The 24,398-nt window shown below is 37.3% G+C and overlaps 3 protein-coding genes across 4 annotated transcripts in view; 2 read left to right on the forward strand and 1 right to left on the reverse strand.

Annotated features, from left to right (window-relative positions):
* The first annotated feature begins 412 nt into the window (after window positions 1-412).
* LOC141362542 (CLOCK-interacting pacemaker-like) lies at window positions 413-6,780 on the forward strand. The gene is made up of 4 exons (XM_073864775.1): window positions 413-735; window positions 1,137-1,306; window positions 2,570-2,739; window positions 4,880-6,780. The coding sequence occupies exons 2-4, from the start codon at window positions 1,261-1,263 to the stop codon at window positions 5,714-5,716; spliced, it is 1,053 nt and encodes a 350-aa protein (XP_073720876.1). The 5' UTR covers window positions 413-735; window positions 1,137-1,260; the 3' UTR covers window positions 5,717-6,780.
* A 5,409-nt stretch (window positions 6,781-12,189) lies between these two features.
* Window positions 12,190-14,616, reverse strand: LOC141362600 (palmitoyltransferase ZDHHC22-like). Its single transcript, XM_073864889.1, has 3 exons — window positions 14,470-14,616; window positions 13,352-13,909; window positions 12,190-13,278 (listed from the first exon to the last, which is right to left on the reverse strand). The coding sequence occupies exons 2-3, from the start codon at window positions 13,905-13,907 to the stop codon at window positions 12,992-12,994; spliced, it is 843 nt and encodes a 280-aa protein (XP_073720990.1). The 5' UTR covers window positions 13,908-13,909; window positions 14,470-14,616; the 3' UTR covers window positions 12,190-12,991.
* A 424-nt stretch (window positions 14,617-15,040) lies between these two features.
* LOC141362532 (calcium permeable stress-gated cation channel 1-like) overlaps window positions 15,041-24,398 on the forward strand; it is a 79,008-nt gene continuing 69,650 nt past the window's right edge. For both annotated transcript variants that reach the window (XM_073864760.1, XM_073864761.1), the window contains exon 1: window positions 15,041-15,179. The gene's annotated coding sequence lies outside the window, so the exon portion shown is untranslated. The remainder of the gene's footprint in view (window positions 15,180-24,398) is intronic.

Raw genomic sequence — 24,398 nt, forward strand, 5'->3', positions numbered from 1 at the left:
CCAAATCTCGCGAGATGGTAGGTTTAGGGGTAGGATTAGGATGAAAACAGCGCTCATTCGGCGAGATTTCACGAGATTATGGCCGTAGCTGTATCCCTTATAACCAGAACCGTAGCTAAGTAGTGATGCACGTTTGGGAGCATCCAGCCGAAGTTTGTGTTGTGTCTCCTACTTTCAAAAAGAAAAAGATTACTCAGTAATAAAGAAGGTTAATCAAGTCAAAACAAACACAACAGGATTCAAGCATTTTTAAAAAAATAAGATGAACCGTACTCAATAACTCTCAATAAACTGTTTTTATATCGATCAGAGGGCGTCAAAACTCATACAATAGTTTTTATGTTGCTTATATTCATAACTACCGTATGTTATGATCAGATGGAGAGGATGACGCTGAAGCGCGTGCTAGATTCACTCTTGACACAGCAGTGCAGATTTCACGGTTTATTATTAGTCACGTTTACAGTCGCAAGGGTTGAGTCCGGCACCAATCAGAACGCGATATGCAAATAGAGGGTGGATCTTGCATGCTTAAACGGGCCACGATTATGCCGTTGCCCTGGTAACAGCCTTTTAAACCAGCAGTGTAGGCGGACCTACGTTTGTAAACTCACGTTGCACTCAAGGCAATCCAATGTCAACAGCAACCGAAATGCACGGTTAGTTTCAACAGTGAGGCATCGTTTCACACGCGGATCTCCACAAAAGGAGAAGGTTGATCGAAACTGTTCTTTGGTGAGTAATAAAAACGTTTGTCTTGTGCTGTAATGTGTGTTTATAGGAAAGTCTCGTGTTTGGCATCGTGTGTCAGGTGCTGCAGTAGTAGCTCGTCGTAGAAATTCACGCTGTGAATATGGCAAAAGTATTCATTTTATTTATATAAATAAATAAAACGAACTGCTACTATTTTAAGATAAAAATGTGTGTTATAAAACGTTGAGTTGTCTGTATGTGCATCGGATACATTCGGGCGGTTTGATTACTATCAAACTTTTTAGTATAATCTGTTAATTCGCATTAAAATGTTATTACTAGCACAAAACAACGTATGGGTTGTGCTGTTTGTGTTAGGTTTGAGCTGCATTTTGTTTTGATTCGTAGTTGTACTCATGTTTCACTGGACTATCATTTTACAGGGTTTAGATTTTCCTTCATTTAATCCAGTGGCTCTGTTCTGCTCAGTCACTGCCTGCATCAGGCCAGTAGGGATGGACATCACAAAACACTGAAATCAAACTGGACTGACACTCAAGATCCAACATGGGAAACAAACGCAAAACATCTAGTGAGATCGATAAATATTCAGGTTTGTTACTTATTTCCTGTATGGGTTTCATATAGACATGACAAAGTAGTGTGGTATTTGTGAAATTTGTAAGTCTTTTTTTATATATTTCCAATGCATTTATTGTGGGAACATTTTATTGATATCTCTTTGACAAATTGTTAAATGCTCTCTTTTGTAAGTCACTTTGGGAAAAACTTCTGCTTAAATCTAATATTAAATCTCTATTTGTAATAAAAGGTTTTGCTTTAACATTTTTAAAATGTATTTTAAAATTGATTTTAAACATATTTCTAGTTTTACTTTATTTAAAGGACAAGTTCGGTATTTTACACTTAAAGCCCTGTTTTCAGATTGTTTATGATGAAATAGAACGGTTTTGACAGAAATTTTGACATATGATGCTGGCCCGAGAATTTTTTCGGGTGTTTGTTGTTTCACCTCCCACCTCTACAATGGCTGAATAGGTGCACTGGAACAATTCTTCCTAAAATGCATTAAACTTTCGTTTACAAAGACGTGAAACTCACCGAGTGGTCAGGGGTGTTCACTGATATGCTCACACAAAAATCGCTGCAAAAGATGCTTTCTAACAGGTGTTTTAGCATTCGTTGTAAACTTGTGGACCTATTTTTCCAAACGCCTCACACCTGTATATTCTTCCGTTGAGAGCTTGAATAATAGATGCTCCAGCCCAGTTGGTGGCGATAATCCACCTTTGCCAATTCCAAGAATACAAACAACGTTCCCGGCGCGGAGTAATACCGTACCTCACAGCACAACTAATACAAGTCAATGGAGTTGGCAAAAACTACGATAAAACAGCTGTTGGAATGCGTATTTTGCAGCGATTTTTGTGTGAGCATACCAGTGATCACCCCTGCCCACTCTGTGAGTTTCACGTCTTTGTAAACGAAAGTTTAATGCATTTAAGGAAGGATTATTCCAGTGCACCTATACACCCATTATAGAGGTGAGAGGCGATACAACAAACACCCGAAAATTCTCGGGCCAGCATCATATGTCAAAATTTCTGTCAAAACCATTTTATTTCATCATAAACAATCTGAAAACGGGGCTTTAAGTGTAAAATACCGAACTTGTCCTTTAATTACACTTTATCTCGCCATGAATATAGACTTAGTAGCTGGTATGGCGTTTAAAAGAAAAGAAATTACACAAATATATAAGTTTATTTATAATAAATAGAATATAGTCGTCTCTTATAGGTGTATAACTGCACAAAACTGCTGGTTCTTGCTAAATTTCTTTACATTTCCATAGATGCCAGCTCAGGATATTTTAGCGCTTTGGACCAGACAGATTATGAAGATGTGGGTCCAACCACTGCTGCACCACAGAGCATGCAGACAGCTTCACAGATCCCTTTCATTCCTGGTTCGCATTCAAGCGTCTCTCCCATGATCATAATGAACAACCTTGTACTAAAGCAGGTAATGCACGTTTCAAGCTTAAAAATATTTTTGACATATAATAAGTAACTAGGGTCAGGATGATTGTTTAAATACATTTAAATGAAGGCTGTAGTTTTATTTTAAAGCCATCTGATTAATGTCATTCTTGAGCCAATTGCATAAACATAACCACTTGTAAAGTAAACACCATCTAAGAACTAATCTGACAAACTAGCAATTAGTTAGGACTGAACAGTCTTACTTTTCGGCTTCAAATTAGACCAATTTACATTTTTTATGACTTTAAAAAGTAAAAAAAAAATTGGATGATGCACGCTTACTGTGTTTTATACGGTAATTTAGTCACGTCGAGTTTTGTTTCTACTTTAATATACGTATTGTCATTTATGTGCATCATCTTTAGCACCCAGAATCTTTTGTGGCTCAAACATATTTGTGTTCGGCTGCTATTTTTATCACATTAATGTTTTTAAAACATTTCCCCACATGTAATGACGGGGAATGAAGCTGTCCAATCATAGCAGTGGGTGTTTACGTTCAGGTCTTCAATGCGGCCCGCCCCTTCAAACGAACCATTTCTCCAGAGAGCCACTAATCCATGTTACAAAATAGCCTATTACTTATTGCTTTTGATGGTTTTGAATGTAAAAACCATGCGAACATTATAAGTAGACATCAGACAACAGTATAAAACAATAAAATCAACAAATTCACCGCCCCTTTAAGATGTTATATTTGTCATTATGCTTTCTTTTTTAAACAACGGTACTTTGTGTATCCTAAAAAGGAGACATTTTTCATTGACAAATTGTTTGTTTAATTACATTTCTGCAGAGTTTAATTAACCTCCTAAGACCCAAGCTTTGGTTTGTCTTTTTTTGTCAGATATCTTCCAGCTATTTGGAGTTAGGAAGAATATAATAACCAAATATTTTTCTTTAAACATGAAGCAGTGTAATTGTTCACATTTGTGTACAACAGGTCCCAGTTACACCGAATTAAGTATCATGGTGAAAACACCAAAAAATGTAATGTCCATCCAGGTCTTAGGATGTTAACTTCCTGGGGTCCAAAAACGCGGCGCCTCGTTTTGACGTGTTTTCTCCTTATCATAGCAGAATCAACTTAAAATGCTCCATCATTAATAATCATACACTTACGTGTCTGACATCATTTGAAACTGTGAAGGGTCTTCTTTAATTTGTGTACATTCACAATAACAACAAATCTTTGTGTTTTTGTCAAATAAAGAAAATAAACAGGGTGCGCATTCAGACATTTCTGTCTCCGCCAGCTGTCTCTCAAAGCACGTTACAAAAATCAATTGAAACTCCTCGAGTACTCGTCACACAAACATGATACACATATCCAAAGAAAGCCTGAAATGTCTTCTTTTAAACAAGTAAAACTAATTATAATTGAAAACAAATATTGCCTGTTTATATAATCTGTATTAAAGTAAAGAGAGTACAGTTTTCCTGGCTGAGCTCATTATCTCTAATGCAGTCACGTCCACATTAGAGATAAATAATATGTATTTTACATGCATATTATTGTAGCACAGTTTGTGCTGAATACAGTGTTATGTGATATTAGCCGTTAATATGTTTTAAAGAAACTGAAAAAAGGCCAAATGTAAGAGCATGTCAGAACCTCTGCCAGTGTCCCAAAATGGTCGGACCCCAGAGGGTTAAACCACTATCGTAGATTTGTATTATTTTAGGAATGGACATGAACAGTGTAGATCTAGATCTGATTATTTTCACTACATTTATAGTGTAACAACTGTGAACTTTGCTTTTTCAATGGACATAATTGATTGATTAGTGGCAGTCTATGGCAGTGTTTCCCAATCCTGGTCCTCGAGGCCCCCCTTCCAGAAAGTTTTAGATGTCTCCTTATTAAACACACCTGATTTAAGTCATCAGCTTGTTAGGGAGACATGTTTACCATTTTGGAAGGAGGCTGATTAGTTGAAACCGATGTGTTAAATAAGGAGACATCTAAAAATGTCTGAGAGGGGGGCCTTGAGGACCAGGATTGGGAAACACTGGTCTATGGTGTTTTTTTTGTATCAGCTGTTATGTAGCTAGTCATTATTGTGAAAGAAAGCTGTCTGTTTTTAAAAAATGGTCATTGAGTATTCTCTTATTTTCAGCCTAATTCGGCGGCCCCCGCATTAAAACCATGGAGCTTAAAGCCTTCATTGGATGTGGTTCCTCAGTCCCAGCTACTTTTCCTCCAGCCGGTCACCTCCCAAAACTCGGACAATCAGAAAAATTCCTGGACGTGTGCTCCCATGCAAAACACCTTACCAAAAATTGCCCCATACCATTCAAATGGGACTAATGCTTACCTTGGTCCCAATGCCGCCAGTAAAAAGTCAAACCATAGTGAAAGGCATCAGCGTCATCGTCATGACGACAGACTTTTTCACAGGTTGAAGCAGGATGAGACATTTAAGAATTATGACGAACACCACAGTGATGTTTCCTGGGGAGAATTCAGTCACTCTGCCACAGACGTTGATGTGGAAGACTCCAGGTCCGGTTTTTCTGACTCTGAGGAGCCCCATACCACATCTACACCCTTGTTCCTTTGCTCTGACTCAGTCCTCAGTTCATACCCTCAAAAGTGTTCCAAAGCAACTTTTAACCAGACTGATGATGAGGAAAATATCTCGGAGGCGCTCTCTCCAAGTACCAGCAAACGCAAACGCTTCTGCAACACATACAATATTCTGAATAGGTCAGGTTTGCTGGGCATTACATTGCGTACCAAGGAGCTTATGCGACAAAACAAACGATCCCAGGCCCAGCTTCGGAGTCTTCAGGCTCAGACTGACCTATTCTTGGAGGCCATGGGTACTGGAGACCCAAAGGTCTGGACCAAATTGCAGCTTACCTTCCAAAATCTTGGAGGCCGTGAGGAAACTGCACTGGACTTTGTAAGGGATGTAGATTCTGATATTAAAGTGTCTGGTTGCATGATGTAGTGTACACAGTTGTGTAGACCAGAATATTTCAAATGTTGTATTTTCCTGGGCCCATTTGTAAAAAAATACATTACATGTAATTGTAGGGTTATTATTTTCAGTGTTGGGTGTAACTAGTTACTAAGTAATTAGTCATTGTAATTTATACTTCTGACGTAATTGAACTAAATACTGTGTATAGAAAATTTTATATATATAATACAATAGTGGATTTAACATTGATCGTAGATTTAAAGACTTACGTTGAAAGCGGGGTGCATGATTTTTGAAAAACACTTGGGAAAGGGAGTCAGGCCGAGTACAAAAACACACTTGTTGCCAATCAGCAGTAAGGGGCGTGTCTGCAAACCGACATCATTGCCTGGGTTGTGTATGTGTGGGGCGGGTCTATAAAAAAGAAGGTCCAGATTCTATTGGGGTTTGTTTAGGTGATTTCAAATGTCAACTTGGCTTTCAGAGATCATGTACCCCCCCTTTAAAATGCATGTTTTTTAGGGATCCTTCTCACTTTAAATACAGGGTTCCCACGGGTCCTTGAAATCCTTAAAAGTTTGTGAATCTGGGGGAAATAATTCAAGGCCCTGGGAAGTTTAAATATACATACATAGATAGATACAGGTCATTGAATGTCTTGAATCTATTTTATGGAAGAAGTTTTCTGGAAAAAAATCCATATTATTCTCTGTGTAGTATAGGATAATATCATAAAATTTCTAGCCTTTTAAGCACACGTGCAAAACTCTTCCCTTTAAATGCTTATATCTTCTGTATGCGAATGTTGATTCATACCAAAATGCTTTTTTGCATAGTTGTGTTTGACACATGAAAACGTCTCGGTTACGTATGTAACTGTTGTTCACTGAGAAGGGAACGAGACGCTGCGTCTCCCTTGCCATACTTCCTGCATCCCTGTAACGCCGTCTTTGACAATATTTCAGATAGCGATATACTTCCTGGCTCCCGTGTCACCCTGTCTTTGTTGTTAAGCCTCACCATTGGTTGAATTTGATATACACATTCAGACTCACTTACCCCTGGAGGCGTCCCCAAAGTGTCACCGCAGTGACGCAGCGCGAGTTTCCTTGAAAGGGAACTGTAACATTCTATCTTAAAAGGTAACAAGATGTAACCTTGCTCTCACTTGAAATGTCTCCCCACATTCAGTCCTTGAATTTGATGTTATTGGACCTGGAAAGTTCTTGAAAGGTTCTTGAATTTTAAGTTAACAAAGGTGTGGGAACCCTGTAAATACTTTGGAGGGTTAGAATAATGGTAACAGACTAGTTTAATTTCCAATTCGCACTAATATTCCTGGGATATTGGCTGTTTTTTATTTAAAAAACACATGCCTTATTCTACATCCTTAATCAATATTTTACTAAGTACTAATAAAGACTATATCTGGTCTCTAGCAGTAAATGTATACTTTTACTATCTATAGGCAGTGGACTTTGTTAATTGTATTCTCATGATGTTTTATGTAAGTCAGGGCATATTTGAGGTACAGTAGCACTTTTGTGGTTATTGTTTGTCTTGCCTTGTATCATGCTATGTTAGTTGAATACTTTTTTAACAGATTGTGACTCACCATTAGTTTGGGTTGTATCTGCAATGCTTTTTTTACAGCAATCTGCATGCGACAGAGATACCATTAGGCTTGTCAATGCACATCCGTATTCTTGCAGAGGTTCTCAATTCCAGCTCCCAGGACCACTTTCACCCTGTCACATTTTATATGTCTTGCATAACAAGACTGTTTCAAATAATTATTTCATTAGCAGAGAATCTTTGAACTGAGTTGTGCATGTCAAAAGGGAAACACACAAAATGGGCAGAATTGAGAACCGTTGCACTATGACCATGTGCACTGCTGTATAATAAGTCATGTTTCTTACAGTACAGGTGTACTGTAATCTGAAATGTGTTTGTATTTGCTTGCAACAAAAATAAATGCATTGTATTTATTAGATCATAAGGATAATTAATGGAATTTTTACAGCAAAAATATGCAATAGCCTTGTTTATCATTAGTGACATGCTGTTTTGTATTCTTTTGGTATTCATTTGACTTTTTAATGTGCCTTCAAAAATAAAGGCATTTGTTTTCTTACACCAAGCCCTGGTTAGTAGTTTTTTTCTCACATTAGTGTTTTTTAGCATTAAGCCCTAATGAAAAACAAATGTCAATCCCAAAACTTCCATCTTCATCTATCTTCAGGTTTTAATTTTAAAGGCATACCTAATATATCATTTTATTTTACTACATAAAATATGAACATTTCAAATAACCTAACAAAATCCTAATGTAAAACACTCAGATTTACATTGTGAAAATGATTATTTCACCCTATGTACATACTGTTTGTTGTCATAAAAAGGTACAAGAAGGTACAAAAGTTGTCAATGGGGGGGTACCTTTTAAAAAAGTATACTCATGGTACTTATTGGCACAACTTTTATACTTCTTTTTCTGAGAGTTTGCATAAATAAACAAATGAAGAGTTTCGTTTCAAAACGAGATAACCACCGTTTTTTTAATTGTTCAGAAATCGCGTTTTTTGGTTGTGCATTCCAATTAATTTCAATTCAACTGCAGTTGGTTTGTTTTGATTTAAACCTTCATAACTTAAAAAATACAGCTAAGTACCACCATAAAATAAAATAATAACATGATAACATAATATTAAACATGTTTTGACAAAAATGTAAAAAAAATTGATTTATCTTGTTTTGCAACGAAACTCTTCAAATCAGTAAGCGATTGTTTTGGGGAATGGAAAACAAAACTTGAGTTACAAAAAAGATTTAAAATTCCCATTGCTAGATGGTTTAAATAACTTTCTGAAAGTGTATTTATAGAATTAACTGCTGTTTTGAAAGAGTATTCAATTTTATTGTTATTATTTATCTCATTTTATCCCTAATTTAGCACTATTCTTACAAGTTCCTATGCATTTTACGATTGTGCATTTTGTTCAAGAATAACTGTTTTAATATCAATAAAATTGCTATTAAAGTAAACTATGTATTGATCCAGTCAATATGTTCAATCACTGGCCACTTTATTACTGCAGGTACCTGTTCAATTGCTGTTAATGCAAGTATCAAATCAGCAAATAACCTTGCAACAACTTAATGTATGGTCAAGAGGATCTGCTGAGGTTCAAACTAAACATCAGAATGGAAAAGACATGTGATTTAATTAAAATTAAACAAAAAACAGCTGGGACTGTCCTACATAATTACCTTTAGGGGACAGAATAGAGGGTATGTATTGACGTCACTTTCCACGTAACCACACCGGAGCGTGCTCTGTTGAGTGGCAAAAATTTAGCAAAAATGGCTGGCTGTTCTAGCGGCAGCCACGAAAATGTCAGTATAACTGACAATTATCAGCAAAAAATACATTTAGTTGGACTTGAAAGTCTTGATAGTTGATAGTCAACCCACCTGTGGTCAGTGGATGTTGGCATGGATGATCAATTTACAGTACTTCTCCTTTCTGTGTTTTTTGGCAGTCTATGAAGCGATAGCTCTGAGTTCTTGTTAATCTGTTAGTACAGTCTATCGCACAACAGCTTTTTTCCATTTAGATGCGTTTTCCATGTGTTTTCGCTGATTTCACATTGTACCTAAATTCTGCCGCTCTGTCTTTTGCCACTCAGTGGGCGTAACCACAGTCACTTTCGCCGAAGGTGACGTCACGTGCATACATTCTATTGTCAATGGTGGCAAAGTGGCACAGTGGGCACTGTTGCCTCACATCAAGAAGGTCCCTGGTTTAGGCCTAGGTTGGGTCAGGAGGCCTTTCTGTGGAGTTCCCCATATGCCGGGTTGGGTTTATTCTGGGTACCCCGGTTTCCTCCACAATCCAATGACATGGAGGTTTCTGTGACTTGGAGATGCCAAATGTTCTTCCCCAGCTTGTGAATAGATCGACTTGTGATTCATTCTGCCATGAATCAACAGCTCAGGCTGCTGGTGATGATGAAATAGGAGATATTTAGGGGATATTTTCCTGGCACACTTTGTGCCCCTACAAGCTGAGCATCTTTAAATGCCTCAGCCTACCAGAGTTGCTGACCATTACTTTTTTCTTTAAAAGGCCAAATCCAACGGGACAAGGAGCCATGTCACAAACCTCAGATCATCTAAAACCGGTTTCTTGAACATGATAATCAGTTCACTGTACCCAACAGCCTCCACAGTCAACAGATGTCAATCCAATAGAGCAAGTCTGGCACGTTGTTGAACAGGATGTTTGCATCATGAACGTGCAGCTGACAAATCTGTAGCTATGTTATATACATGACTAAATATGAATGTTTCCAGTACCTATGCCATAAAGAATTAAAGGAGTCATATGATCCGATTTCAGTTTGGTTTTTTTTGCCTTTAGAGTGTTTAAAGATGTCTGTGCATATAGAAGATCTGTAAATTTGCAAATTAAAGGTCATATGGGACCTTTAATGTATTTATGTAGATCAAACAGAGTCCAACTAGTAAGGTGTTTCTAATAAAATGTTCAGTCAGTGTACTGTATGCAAAGTGCGTCATTTTCAAATCAACAGCAGTCAAAGGATGTTAAGTACCCGGTTTCAAAACAGCACAGCTGAAAGTGGAGCACCTGTAAGCGAGCACTTACAATAATTAAAACACTGACATGAAACTTAATCATGGATTGTTGTTTTATAACAGGTTTTCTATTATGGAATAGTGTGACCCTCCAGTGTTACTTAGGATGATTTAGGAAATATGATATATAATGTATTTTCATTAAAAAAATTACCCTTGTATGGTACTCCTTTTTCAGATGTGTGTTGCCAGATTACAGTATCAATATAATACATCTCTGGTTATTTCTTATGTGATAATAAAAATGCATAAAAAGTGTCTTCAACTTATTAGCAAACACACTAATGTTCATTATTAGGGAAACATTGAGATGGCCTTCTATGATAAACCTGGTCACTAGCAGGCCACTTGTGTAACTTAGCGTGCTTGTTTTATAACAGTTTGAACTTATCCACCCTTTTATGGCCACCTTCCCTGATAATCACTGCTGGCCAAAACTAGGGATAAAATGAACAGTGCTGATGGACATCTATATGGGTCCCCCAACATTTTTTATGATATAACCATCTTTGTGTCATGATGACAGCAATGTAAAAAATGGATCAGTTGCATGGTCTTACACAAGCCCACTGTCTGAATTGAAACCCCAGTATCACACTTAATAGCTGATTCATACAGATTAAATAATAATGAACTCATTTACTGTTAAAAAAATCCAAATGTTAACCTTACTAAAAAAAACATGTAGACCATTTACTTTGAAATAAGATAGGAATATATGTTGTTAACTTACAAATTAAGCTCAGATGCAAACCCTCTAGGTGCATCTGGCATGTTTTCTTGAAAATTAGCATTTTTTTATCAGACTCTTATGTATTCTGCAAACCAAACAGTCTTTCTGAATGGCCTGAGATTTGAAGTGAAAGTATTTGAGGTATAATACAGGCCGAGAGCATTCGGTTAAAGGTGTAGTACACCCCAAAATGAAAATTCTCTCATCATTTACTTACCCTCATGTTGTTACAAACCTGTATAAATTTCTTTGTTCTGATGAACACGAAGATATTTTGAGAAATGTTTGTAACCCCATTCACTTCCATAACTTTTTTCATACTATGCAAGTGAATGGGGCTCATAAAACATTCCTCAAAATATCTTCCTTCATGTTAATTAGAAAAAATACATTTATACAGGTTTGTAACAACATGATAGTGAGAAAATGATGGCAGAATTTTCATTTTGGGGTAAACTATCTTTACCATTATCTTATTTATGTCGGCTGTGGCGTTTAGCGGCTTTTGCATCTGAGCTCTTATTGTTAGTAAATTATTATTATTAAAATATATTAGTAGGGGTGTGACAAGAAGACACTTACCCCACGAGACGAGACGAGACACAAGATTGGGTTTACAAGAACAAGATGAGACGATTATTACACTTTTTAAGGAATTTGTGTTTAACTTAGGGCTCTTACTTACGATTGTTTTGGTAATTGATGATGATCATCTGATATTTTTTGGTAATAAAATAGACCTAAGTGAGCAATAGCCTTTAAAGCAGTGGTCTCCAACCTGGTGCCCACGGGCACCAGGTTGCCCGCACTGAGTCTGTAAGTTGACCGCCAAAGCACATTCTATGAATAGCCTTAATTTTGATAATTATTTATTACATATATTTTATATTAGCTTGGCTTCTTTGATGTATGTTAACATTTTAAACAATGATAAAACATATCAACAAGTAAAATAAAATAAAATAAACAAAACAAAAACGTTTTGAGTATACTAATTCAAAAAGTAGCCCGCCAGATTGTTTTATCCGTTGTGAGGTTGGAGACCCCTGCTGTGTAACATATAATAATAATAAGTTACAAATAAAGAATTAAAACCAAGTAAATAGATGGTTTTATTAAACAATAATGATAAAATATATAATGCATTTCACCTCAACAAGAAATCTTGTGATGTTTAAACATTGTGATATTTATATTTAGTACATATTACATATTATTTGTAGTACTGTACTACAAATTAATATTTATACTTTTTGTTTTATCTCATTAAAAACACTGTACTTGTTACTTAATACATGTCGTTTTATTTCAATTATCTAAATGTCATAAAAAAATTAATTTTGTGAAAGTTAAAGGGACAGTAAGTAGGGTTTACCCCGATCTAAAGGTGAAATTGTATTTTGCATTCAAACGAATAGTGCTCTCTTGGATTTACCCGTTCAATTTAAGTAAAGAGAAGAAAAAGGAGAAGATCATTGGCAGAGGTCATTTGACACCAATGAGGACATATATTATGTATAAACAAATTGATTTTGACTAATAAAACACTTAAAATCCTACTTACAGTCCCTTTAAGGGTCAAGAACCCAACTGAAGGAAACATTGATCACCTAAAGGTGACTGCAAAATAAAAATATTTAGGCTAAATTTCTGGTAATTCTTATTGATATGAACTTTTGCAGACATATGAAATACAGTCAAACTTGTAATAATGTGGTTGTGACATTTTTTATCTTTTAAGTTAGTGTTACTCAAATCAATTACATTGTTTTATTCACCAAACAGATTAAGTATAACATAACAAAAACTACTAATAAGTGATAAAGAATAAAATGTACTAACTTTGTCTTAAGTCAGAACAGATATTAGAATTTACAGTGTTGATCCAAAAGTGAATCCTTTGGTCTTCATTCATGTTTATGGTCATGGTAAACCTGCCAATTGCCAGGTATGGTCTCAACAGTCCGTACAGGCAGAAAAAGGCCCAGAGCCCAGCGGGAACCGAAAACGTCACTTAGGTTGGCCATCCAGCTGCCGTGACTCTCTTCCAATTGCCCTTTTTGGAGCTGACACCAGGTCTGCCCTCGGGCTACTAGCAGAAGCTGTTGACAGCAGAAGCCCGCACTCACTAGCCCAATACCCAGCCAAATGTACAGCATTAAAACCAGAAACAACTGGAGACCAGATATCAGACCTGGAGAAAGGGAAAAAAGGTTTAAGTAGGGAAATAAACCAGAACACTAGAAGCAAAGCAAAAGCAAACTTACCAAGAAAGAAGTAACCTGTGGAGAGCGGCAGAAGTGTGAGGAACGTCAGTGGATTCTCAAAGGAAATGGAGTACTCCACTGTTAGATAGGCCACCCCAATTACCAAAGAGTACAAGCAGCAACTGGACGTGTAGATGCTGAACATAATAAAGTAGCGCATGTTCCTATTTCCAATGCAATTTCCTGTGAAAAAGCAATGGTGGTCCCGTTTCAGAATGACCTTCTTACACACTTTACAAAAGTGGCATCCATTCAGAAGGTAGTGTGCATCAATTCTGTCTGGGCAGTCAGGTGAACACACCGGGACAACTGTCTCATTGGCACTCTCAGATGGGAACCATATAGTCATTGTGTAGTTACCCAGAGCATTTGCCATGAGGTACAGAAGGACCACAGCGTGGACCAGCATGGTGGGATTAAACATCACATCTGGGGTCCGGAAAATAGTGGGCATGAAAAGGAAGAAGTGGAGGACAAACGTGACCACAGTGGCAGTGAAGAAGTATGCAGGTGCGATCATGTTGAGTAGTCGGAGTTTAACCATCCTGAACAGCATGCCTGTGTAACATTTATAAAAGAAAAAGATGACATAAAAGTGTTATGGGCCGAATTGGATTTATAGGATTTTTGATAATCATGCTATAGGAGAACTGATATGTGGCAAGTATGGCACAAGTTTTGCATTAGTCCCGCCCAAAGAAAGATGACTGGTAAACTTAACATGCAGTTCAGACCGATTTTGAGCATGCTACAGATGCACGTGTATTGGGATTAGTAATGCATTTAACATCAAACTAATAAATATATTACATAAATACACCAACTTTAAATTTTAGCCAACACATTTTCAGGAAAATAAACAAATAATGATTTACGTTCACTTCAACACAAAACAAAATGTTATACTGGCTTATTAGCTTCTCTCACATTGCATGCCATACGTTTAAAGACATGATCACGCGTTGACATATTAAAAGTCCTTTTAATTACTATTAAATAATAATTTATTGACAGGGTGATGTTCTTGATGAACGTGAACACATTTAGAAATTATACAGCCTATACATTACATTTGCCTTAAGCTTGATGCTAAAAAATAGGATGTTATTGGATATTACCTGACGCCGGTTAGATCAGACGAGCTGCTGTATCAGCACATACCTTACTATCAATTTGATCTATGTAGACCACATAAAATTCATCCAGAAAAGGCAAATATTTATAATACTGATTATCCTGCGCACTAGCGGAGATGTCTTAGAATTGTTTAGCACCACCTGTTGGTGTGGATATAGTATAACAGCCCCTAGAAATAAAAAAACATCAAAGAGACAAAACGTGATACCTATATTTTTTTACCATGCAGTTGTTTATTATTTACTTGATATTGTAATTATTATTATTTACAATCATACTTATATAAGTATTATTATAAATATTTAATTTGTGTGCATTTGAATTACACATGTTGTCTTATTAATATGGAGGGAATGCAAGCACTTACACTTGTCTACCAGTAGATGGCACGGCAAAACAATGCTTTTTTCATCAGATAGATTGCGTCAGCATACGTGCATTTATAAATCATGTTTTAAAACAAAGATATCTTAAGATACAGGTCTTTATGCTAACAAGTGTACATATGTGATACGTATAGGTATTAACACATACTATAGGCAACTTTTTGATATCCCCAACCCCTTGGTTTTCGTCTCTGTTGATGGTTTGTCACATTATACATAGTCCCTAAGCACATGGGCGCTCCCCGTGTGTTTCTGGTGCTGATGCAGACATACAGACGTAGCATCTAACCGGAGGTGTTGTAAAGGTAAGCCATACTATTGTTGTATTCACATCGGGTCTAATTAACTTTTAATTACATAACAAGGTACGATTCAATGATTCTTAACTAATCGTTTTTTTTAAGTGGGCGTATGGATTTAACATTTGTAAATAGTGTATATAAATCTCTGCAGCGAACTATGCTTTGGTGCTATACCTAGAGGAAAGGAGTGATAAGTTAATAATTTAACATCTGGAGGTGTCTGAAAATGCTATTTGTTTGAACTGCGTTAGAAAGATTTGCTTTGGCTTGTTTGTTTACTGCCTCGTGCATAACACCTCCACGAGCCGCGCTGCTTTATTGTACCATGGGAGTGTACGTTGTTAATTTATCGTAAAATCCTAATATTATCTTATTAAAGTTTTGGTTGGTTTGCTGTTACTGCTAATATTTCTCAGTACTCTCACGCCAACAGAAGAGAGTTTAATGTTTGGATAAGATAAGAGATTTGCGTTGCAAATAAAGGGATGGGGCGGATATAATTCTCCACGCTGTTGCCAAGATGCCTTGATGATGCTCAAGCAGATAGCAGGTATACTGTACTTAACTTTCAAAATAAGACACCTCTTATCTTACACTTAAAAAATAAAAAAGTATTACATATAAAGGGTTTGGTAACAGGTATAGCAGGGTCAGTCTCACAAATCATGCCAAGAATATATAATATATATAATATTTTAGCCTAAATTATATTTTGCTTAAATAAAATGAAGCCTATTTTAAGAACAATTCAGTTAAATTGCTTTGTGACTTTTCATGACTTTTAATATCTTTCTGTAAGGTATAAATTTATATTTTATAAATCATGTTTGTATTAGCCTATTGAACTTCCTTTATGGTGTTTTTAAATGTATAGTATTATAGTAATTTCTTTATGTAATACAGTAGAAAGTAGTAGAAACATAAAGAAGTTTACCATACTATGCACTAAATCATTAATCACAGTAGTATAGAGTTGTGCTCTTACAAACATAGCACTCACTGGCCATTTTATTAGGTACAGAAGGTCAATTGCCCATAAATGCATATTTAATCATGTGACAGCAACACATTTCGCCATATGTACATGGTCCAAAGAATCTGCTGCAGTTCAAATCAGCCTTTTAGTACCAAATTATTTAAGCATCATTTAAACACAACCGCATGTGTGAGTATTGTTGATGACAGTATCATTCCCTTCGTCACCAAAGTGTTCCCATCTTCTAATGACTATTTCCAGGATAACGCACCCTGTCACAAAGCTTACATCATCTCATATGGTTGCTTAAACAGACAAGGACTTCAGTGTATTCAACTGACCTCCAATGTCACCAGATCTCAATCCAATAAAGGCTCTTTGGGATGTGATAGAATAGGAGATTCACAAAAGGAGTGTGCAGCCAACAGATCCTCAATTGTGTTATGCTAACATGTCAATAAAAGCCAAGAGGATTGTTTCCAGCACCTTCCAGAATCTATACCACAAAGAATTAAGGCCGCTCTGAATGTAAAATGGGGCCCAACCACTTCTAACATGGGGTACCTAATAAAGTTGGTAGTGTCTGGTATGTCTGTGCCAGTTTAGGCTAGGTTATAATATAGTGAAGTGGCCTAGATAGTAACGTTAACATGCTGTTCACAAACAAAACAGCAGCAAACAAGCTGGTTGACAAAGGTGTCACACCTGTTAGTGAAACAGTATATTCATAATAGATAAGCAGGGTACAGTACACTAATTTGGTTTTGGAGGTTTGCACTAAGGACGTTAACATGCACCTGTATCAAATAGTTGGCTTGCAGTCAGATTCAGGGCATTTTTCGGACTTAAAGACTACAGTATGTACTGTAAATCCCCTAAACGTTTCGAATCAAGTATTTTCGCAATCAAATAAAAAACTGTGCAGTGCAATGGTGCATGTTTATTTTTAAACACCTTACACTGACGTGTTAAAGGGACACTCCACTTTTTTTGAAAATATGCTAATTTTAACTCTAGCTCCCCTAGAGTTAAACATTTCATTTTTACCGTTTTAAAATCCATTCAGCCGATCTCCAGGTCTGGCGGTACCACTTTTAGCATAGCTTAGCATAATCCATTGAATTTGATTAGACCATTAGCATCGCGTTAGAAAATAACCAAAAAGTGTTTCAATATTTTTCCTATTTAAAACTTGACTCTTCTGTAATTACACGTGTACGAAGACTGACAGAAAATTGAAAGTTGCAATTTTCTAGGCCGATATGGCTAGGAACTATACTCTCATTCTGGCGTAATAATCAATGACTTTGCTGCCATACCATGGCTGTAGGAGGCACAATGATATTACATAGTGCCAGAAAATAGTCCCCTGCTATTGGAAGTTACCAAGGGGACTACTTTCAGCCGCTGCGTAATATCATAATATTGTAATATCAGGAAAAATATCAAAACTCTTTGCTTACTTTGGAGCTAAATGATCTAATCAGATTCAATGGATTATGCTAAGCTATGCTAAAAGTGCCACCAGACCCGGAGATCGTCTGAATGGATTCCAAAACGGTAAAAATCAAATGTTTAACTCTAGTGGAGCTGGAAAATGAGCCTATTTTCAAAAAAGTGGAGTGTCACTTTAAATATTAACTATATAGTAACTCGTATTACAAGAATGGAGCTGGCAGTGTACATCCTGCAGGGCTCATGTGTTCTTTCATAATATTACATAATGCAAAAAAAAAAGAGTTGCATCATTCATCTGAAAACTCCTTACAAACAACTGACCAGTCATCCCCCATTCATACAGAGATGAAGTGTGAACAACAGATGCTGTGCAATGTTGCTAAGTCCATGGCTTTCCAGCTATAGTGAATGGCCATTGGCTTATTTTTGCTACAGTGATCTGGCAACCCTGCCTGTGCCATTGCGCAAATGTTTTGTTTGGAATATACAGGATGTACATGTAAAGGAAATTTTTTAATTGGATTGCAATGTTTAGTTTATATATAAAATAGGGCTGTCAAAAGAATAATCACGATTAATCACATCCAAAATAAAAGTTTGTGTTTACATAACATATGTGCGGGTACTGTGTATAATTATTATTTATATATAAAAACGCTCCCAATAATTTAGATATTTAAGAAAAATTGGTAATCTTTATATATAAAATATTTATATTTATATATAATATAATTTATATAAATGTATATACAGTATTTAAATGCAAATATTTCTTAAATGAATGTGTATGTTTTTATATATACATAATATTTACACACAGCACACACACATGTTATGTAAACACAAACTTTTATTTTGGATGCGATTAATCGTGATTAATCTTTTGACAGCCTTAATATAAAATACTCATAATCTGTAGTTTAAATGAATTTAGTCGGATAGACGAAAATGTCATACTGTGTCTAAAACAAGTGTGATTGAGAAACAGTGATGAAACCTCTTCCAAACTCATAGAAATTCATGGAAACCGTCACACTACATTTTCACTTTCAACATTCACAGAAAATAAAAATATAAAAAACTTGGTTTACCCAAGTTAGGACCCAGTTTGAGAAGTCAGTTGTCTGCAGTTAACCAGTCTGATGGACACAAACCAGTACATCAGTTTCACACAACATGTGTTGGCAATTTTTGAAATGAAATAATCAGCATTGTTATGCAACAAACTTGTTATATCTTTCTTGATCTTAAAAAAGTTAAAATAAGATTGTAAACCGACAGTAATCGATTTGTAAATCGACAGTGATAAATGCCTGACATTTGTGGCCTTCATCAATGGCCAGTGTCCATCTGACGATTAAAGATCAGACACAATAGTATGGCACAGGTCTTCTAGTCACTTTCCATCTGCTTTACATATAAATGGTGCATCATGGTATGATGTTTATAGCAATGCCTGATTATCAAACTGGTTGAATAAAGCAATTAGTACAAGTGGAAATGTCACTGCATTTGTAATAGAATGATGGTAGTAGCTCATAATTGGATCATGAATAAATCATCAGAATAAACACATGCTCTTGGCTGATGACTGTTTCAGCCTTTAGTTCTTCCTGTTCTCTTTAACTAAAAAATATTAGTGGCAGCTTGCTTACATTGGACAAAATAGAGGCTGGGTTTTATAAGAATTAGCATCAGTTTACATGCGTTTTAAAGTCACAAGAAGAGCGATGTGCCCAATTTAACTGGATATAAAATTCTGTAATGATTTTTCTCAACCTTATCCCTCATTCAAAACCCACATGAAACACAAAAGGCAAATCTGGCTCATATCTTGAGATTTGAGATAATTTATGCACCGTAAAAATGCAGCATTTTTGTCAAATCAACATATTTTATGTTACATTTACTTAACAAATTAAGTTAAACAATTTCAACTTGTTTTTATAAGTTATGTTATCACCGGCCTAAACTTAAAATAGTAGGTTGAATTGACTTGCAAAACCAAGTTGTTTTAACTTCATGTTGCATTTTTTAAAATTGTGTAAGTATGATAGTAGCCCAGATTGTCACGTTCAATGACTGGGGAAGGACGATAGAGACAAGGAGTGGAATAAATGATAAACTTTAATATAATAATAATAATACAAATAACAGGCAGACTGGAAAAATTATGAACTTTAATATAATATAATAATAATGTCCATGCTATCTAGTAGAAATGTTGAAAAATTAATTCACGATTTTATTACATCTAGATTGGACTACTGCAATTCCAAAAAACAGAAGCATATTACACTGGTTTTCTCTACACTGGCTACCCGTGCGCTATAGAGTAAATTTTAAAATTCTACTTTTAGTGCTTAAATCATTAAACAGTCTGCCCCCCAGCTATCTTTCTGACTTATTGACTGAACACTGGCCTTTTGTCTTTTGAGTCATCCAAAAAGAGATTATTATGCATCTTTAAGTCGTGATTGAAATGCATTGGACACCGTGCTTTCTCTGTACAGTAGCTGACCCTAGATTGTGCAATGCCTTGCCCCTTTATATTGGATATGCACCTTTACTATCTGTTTTTAAATCTATGTTAAAAACTTACCTTTTTGATCTGGCGTTTTTGAAATTGTAAATTTTCTTCTGTATGGTTTTATAGTATTAACTAGAAAATGACAACATTATCAGAAGCACCTCTCTCTCTCATTCGGTCGGTCAATCGATCGCGCGCACATACACTGTGCGTGTGGATCAACTTCTGCATGAAGGCAAGAATGTGCATCCAAATTTCGGAAGTTAGATGACTCTGCTGCAGCGGGCAGGCATAAGATTTATAAAAACACACTTGAGAAGAAATGCGCAGCAACTCAAAAAGACTTGTTTCTAAGACCATAATGCCATTTCGCGCTTTGTTTTCTGAAGCTGGTGGAGCAGCATACACAGTTATTAACTTATGTGCGATCTACCGCCATTGCATTTGCGATTGACTGGTTGTATTGGACACCCCTGCATTAAATTAACATTAACATGTAGCCCTGAGATGTATGAACCTGTTTTAATGAACAGTACCTTAAATAAGAACAACAAATGCACACATAAACAACACATTAAAACACAGTGCACCTGTTACTGCCTTCTGCCATGCCTTCTCGTGCAAAAATCCAATGTTGCATGCGCGTGCCTGCGTCAAGCTGATTCTGGCTGGACAGGATTTACCGCGATTTTTCAAAATCATGGTAATAAAACACGGTTGTAATGATAATTTCATTTTAAACGATAATACTAACCGTCAGGACATTTTATCATGGTTAACCGTGAAATCGGTAATCGTCCCATCCCTACTGCAAAGACAAAGGGCGAACAACAGGTGAAGACAATAATTAAAAGAGGAACAGATGATGATGATGAAACAATAATGATTAAATAAAGTTCAGACTGTTACAGTACTCTTAGGAGTGGTTTCTCGGACAGGCTGATCCTAGTCCCAGGCTAAAATGCATATCTGTGCTGCCTTAATTTGAAAACGGCTTGAACTGACATATCTTAGCATATCAGTGCCATCGCTTTGTCTCGAGATGCACATCAGTATAGTTTTTCGTAAGGTTTGTTTGTAAAAAACGACTTAAATGTCCTAATATAAGGCCTAGACCTAGATTAATCTAAACCCTGTTTGGGAAACCATCCGCTAGAAAACTATGATAGTAATCTAGAAGAAGATTAAGATCCAAATGTCCGGTCAGCTTGCCAAGTGGGGGAAAAAACTCTCAGATGTGCCTTTAAAAACATCGGTCCAGCAGAACGTGATTTATATTTTAAACACGAGGGATGTATTGCTTCAACTCCTTGAAATGCATATCATAAACAGGATTACTACCTAGTGATCTGGCTTCGGACAGAGCTCAGCTCTCTGCACGTGCGTGAGAGTGAGAGAAGTGCCAAGATGCAGCGGTTATATTTTAAGCAAAATGGATAGTTTGCCTCAGCTCGCATGAAACTACTTTAGTTTATGTTAAAACTTCGGACAGATGCGAGAGAAGCGCAGCTGCTTATGATGCTCTGAATTTATTTCAGATGCTAGGAGTCCAAGACGCGCACATTAAGTCTATGCGCGTGCAAGAAGGAATCCTCTCTCTACAAGCTCTCTCGCGTAAAGTGAAGCCCACAAACCCCCATGCGAGGAAAAGCATGCATTGTGCATGTTAATGTGAAACTATAATATTAAATAATAATGGCATAGCATTTTTTGTCTTTCAAAAAAAAGAGAAAAAAATCGAAAATCAAATCGTGACCTAAGAATCGAAAATCTAATCGAATAGAAGATTTGAAGAATCGTGACACCCCTAGAGCAGACGGAGAAGTTGGCGGAAGCAGAGACTCCGGAGGGTCAAGGCGGAGCTGGCAGCTGGTGACGAAGGTGGAGCTGGAGGGAAGAACAATTCCAACATAGCCGCTGGGACATAGGGATAAGACATAGCTGGAGGAGTGGAGTCCTGAGGCAAGGGCAGGATGACGACTGACCAAGGCGGAGCCGGAGGGACGAGGGAGCCAAGCGGAGCTAGTGCAATGACGGGCCATGGTGGAGATGAGGAAGCCAAGAACCATGGTGGAGCTGCTGGGTCAAAGGGCCAAGGTTGAGTCAGGGTCTCAAAGGCTGAAGGCAGAGTTAAGGGATGCTCAAGCCCTGAGTTAGCTGGCAGCTGGAGACCCCGAGCACCCCCGACCCAGCGGCGATGGCGTGCTGAGGATGAGCTGAGGAATCTCCTGCAGACAACCCAAGGCTGGCGATTTGACTGAAGTGAAAAGAGGAGGAGGAAGGCTGAACCTGCAGAGACAAAGGGGAGCTGGGCGGGACCAATAGGCAAAGGGGAATCTGGGCGGGACCAGCGGAGGCAAAGGGGAGGCTGGGTGAGACCAGTGGAGGTGAAGGGGAGCTGGAAGGAACCAGCGGAAGCTGCAGACAGCAAAACAATTCATTCACACAGTCAATATATCCAAAGTAGTTGCTGCTCACCCTCAGCGGTGGGAGTGTGGGCGGGGCTTTCCTCTAAGCCCTCGTACTCCGTCAAGACTCCTGTTGCCGGCTCACACACCTGTTTAGACGCTCTGTGAGGCTCTGGTTTCGGGGGGATGATAGGCTCATTTGCCACAGGCTCTGGCTCCGCATCTGCGGTGGGCATGGGCTTTGTGCAGTCGGGTGAAGGCAGGCTGTTCTCTATTAGGGGAATGGGGCTGGCATCGTCCTCTACTGTGTACGATGATCCACATTTACCAATACCCACTCCACGTATGTGGCAAAGCTCCCTCAAGGACCCTCCCCAGACAACAAGCACTTGTGGTGGTGTTAAGGCTAGCACGGAGAAACGTGCACAGGCAGTAGTCCGGGAAGGGGGAGTGTGGAACCAACATCAGGAAGTCCAGTAAATGTTCCTCAACGGAGCGATTCCCCTTGCTCCTGGCACAGGAGCTTTACGGCGGGGATTTCCATGAAGTGCGACGGGGTAGCTAGACTAAACATGAACACTGAGACAAATAAAAATAAAACACTAAATATAAACATTGTAAACTGTTGTTGGTCGGATCTTCTGTCACGAACTGTGACGGGGAAAGGAAGATGGAGACGAGGAGTGGAATAAATTATAAACTTTAATATAAAAATAATAAAAATAACAGGCAGACTGGAAAAACTCACATGTAACAGACGAGATCCGACAAAGACAAAGGGAGAACACAGGGCTTAAATATACAGGGATGATAACAAGGAACAGGTGAAGACAATAATTAAACAAAGGAGGAACAGGTGATGATGATGAAACAATAATTAAAATTATTAAATAAAGTCTAGACGATGACACAGATGCAAAGTTTAACATTTAGGGGCGGTTCCCCAGACAAGGTTTAGATCAAGACCCTGTTTACACATACATGGTTATTTTGAAAACCTGAGACATTTCCCTTTGTTTGCGCCCTTCGTTTACACACAAACGGAGAACTCACCTCTGAAACAGATTCTTTCTAAAAACTCCGGCCAGAGTGGAGATTTTGAAAATCTTCGTTTGCATGTTTGTATGTAAACTGAGACAAACGGATGTTTAGGCAGCCAACGTAACAGTATGCGTCAGAGCTCGCACATACGCCAAAAGTGCGACCTTTTTCAAAAGAACAGGAAGTGCTTTGTTTCTATTTTCGGGATTCTGTTTGTTTTTTGTGAGCTTGAGCTTCTCGTTACACCGCCACCTAGAAGTTTGTCATGCTCATGACGCTATATATAGCGTATAAGTTACGTGTCAATGAACACTTTTCTGAAAACTGACATGTGTGCACAAAGTTATTTTTGAAACTGGAGAGGTTGAAATGTCAGCCCACGTGTAAACATAGTCTAAGCCAGGACTAGGGCTTAGTTATATTAGGCCATTTAAGTAGTTTTTACAAACACACCTTACATTAGTTGTGTGCATCTTGAGACAAAACAACGGCACTGATATATTTTAAGATACATCAGTGCAAGTTGTTTTCAGTTGAGAAAGCTCAAACGTGCATTTTAATCTAGGACTAATCCAGGACTGAAAAAAATTACATTACCAGATTCCAATGATTCATACATAGACAGATGTGGTCATTTAAAACAGTTAAATCAGATTAAGTGAGTAACCGCACATTGAAGGGTTACTTTAGCAAACTAATTGTATACCATAAGAAGACGGGATTACATTCCTGAAAACATACAAATAATCCTCTGATAAATGTAAATTTGGCATTTCCATGCAGCAGATCCATAAATATTTAATGGAGTA

Source organism: Misgurnus anguillicaudatus, unplaced genomic scaffold (genome assembly GCF_027580225.2).
Source record: "Misgurnus anguillicaudatus unplaced genomic scaffold, ASM2758022v2 HiC_scaffold_28, whole genome shotgun sequence".
In the NCBI taxonomy this organism is placed as follows: Eukaryota; Metazoa; Chordata; class Actinopteri; order Cypriniformes; family Cobitidae; genus Misgurnus; species Misgurnus anguillicaudatus.

Coding starts and splice junctions, on each gene's coding strand:
- LOC141362542 (XM_073864775.1), top strand. CDS start 1,261: ATGGGAAACAAACGCAAAACATCTAGTGAGATCGATAAATATTCAG. Junction 1,307..2,569: donor TGAGATCGATAAATATTCAG/GTTTGTTACTTA, acceptor ACATTTCCATAG/ATGCCAGCTCAGGATATTTT. Junction 2,740..4,879: donor ACAACCTTGTACTAAAGCAG/GTAATGCACGTT, acceptor TCTTATTTTCAG/CCTAATTCGGCGGCCCCCGC.
- LOC141362600 (XM_073864889.1), bottom strand. CDS start 13,907: ATGCTGTTCAGGATGGTTAAACTCCGACTACTCAACATGATCGCACCT. Junction 13,279..13,351: donor CACAGGTTACTTCTTTCTTG/GTAAGTTTGCTT, acceptor CCCTTTCTCCAG/GTCTGATATCTGGTCTCCAG.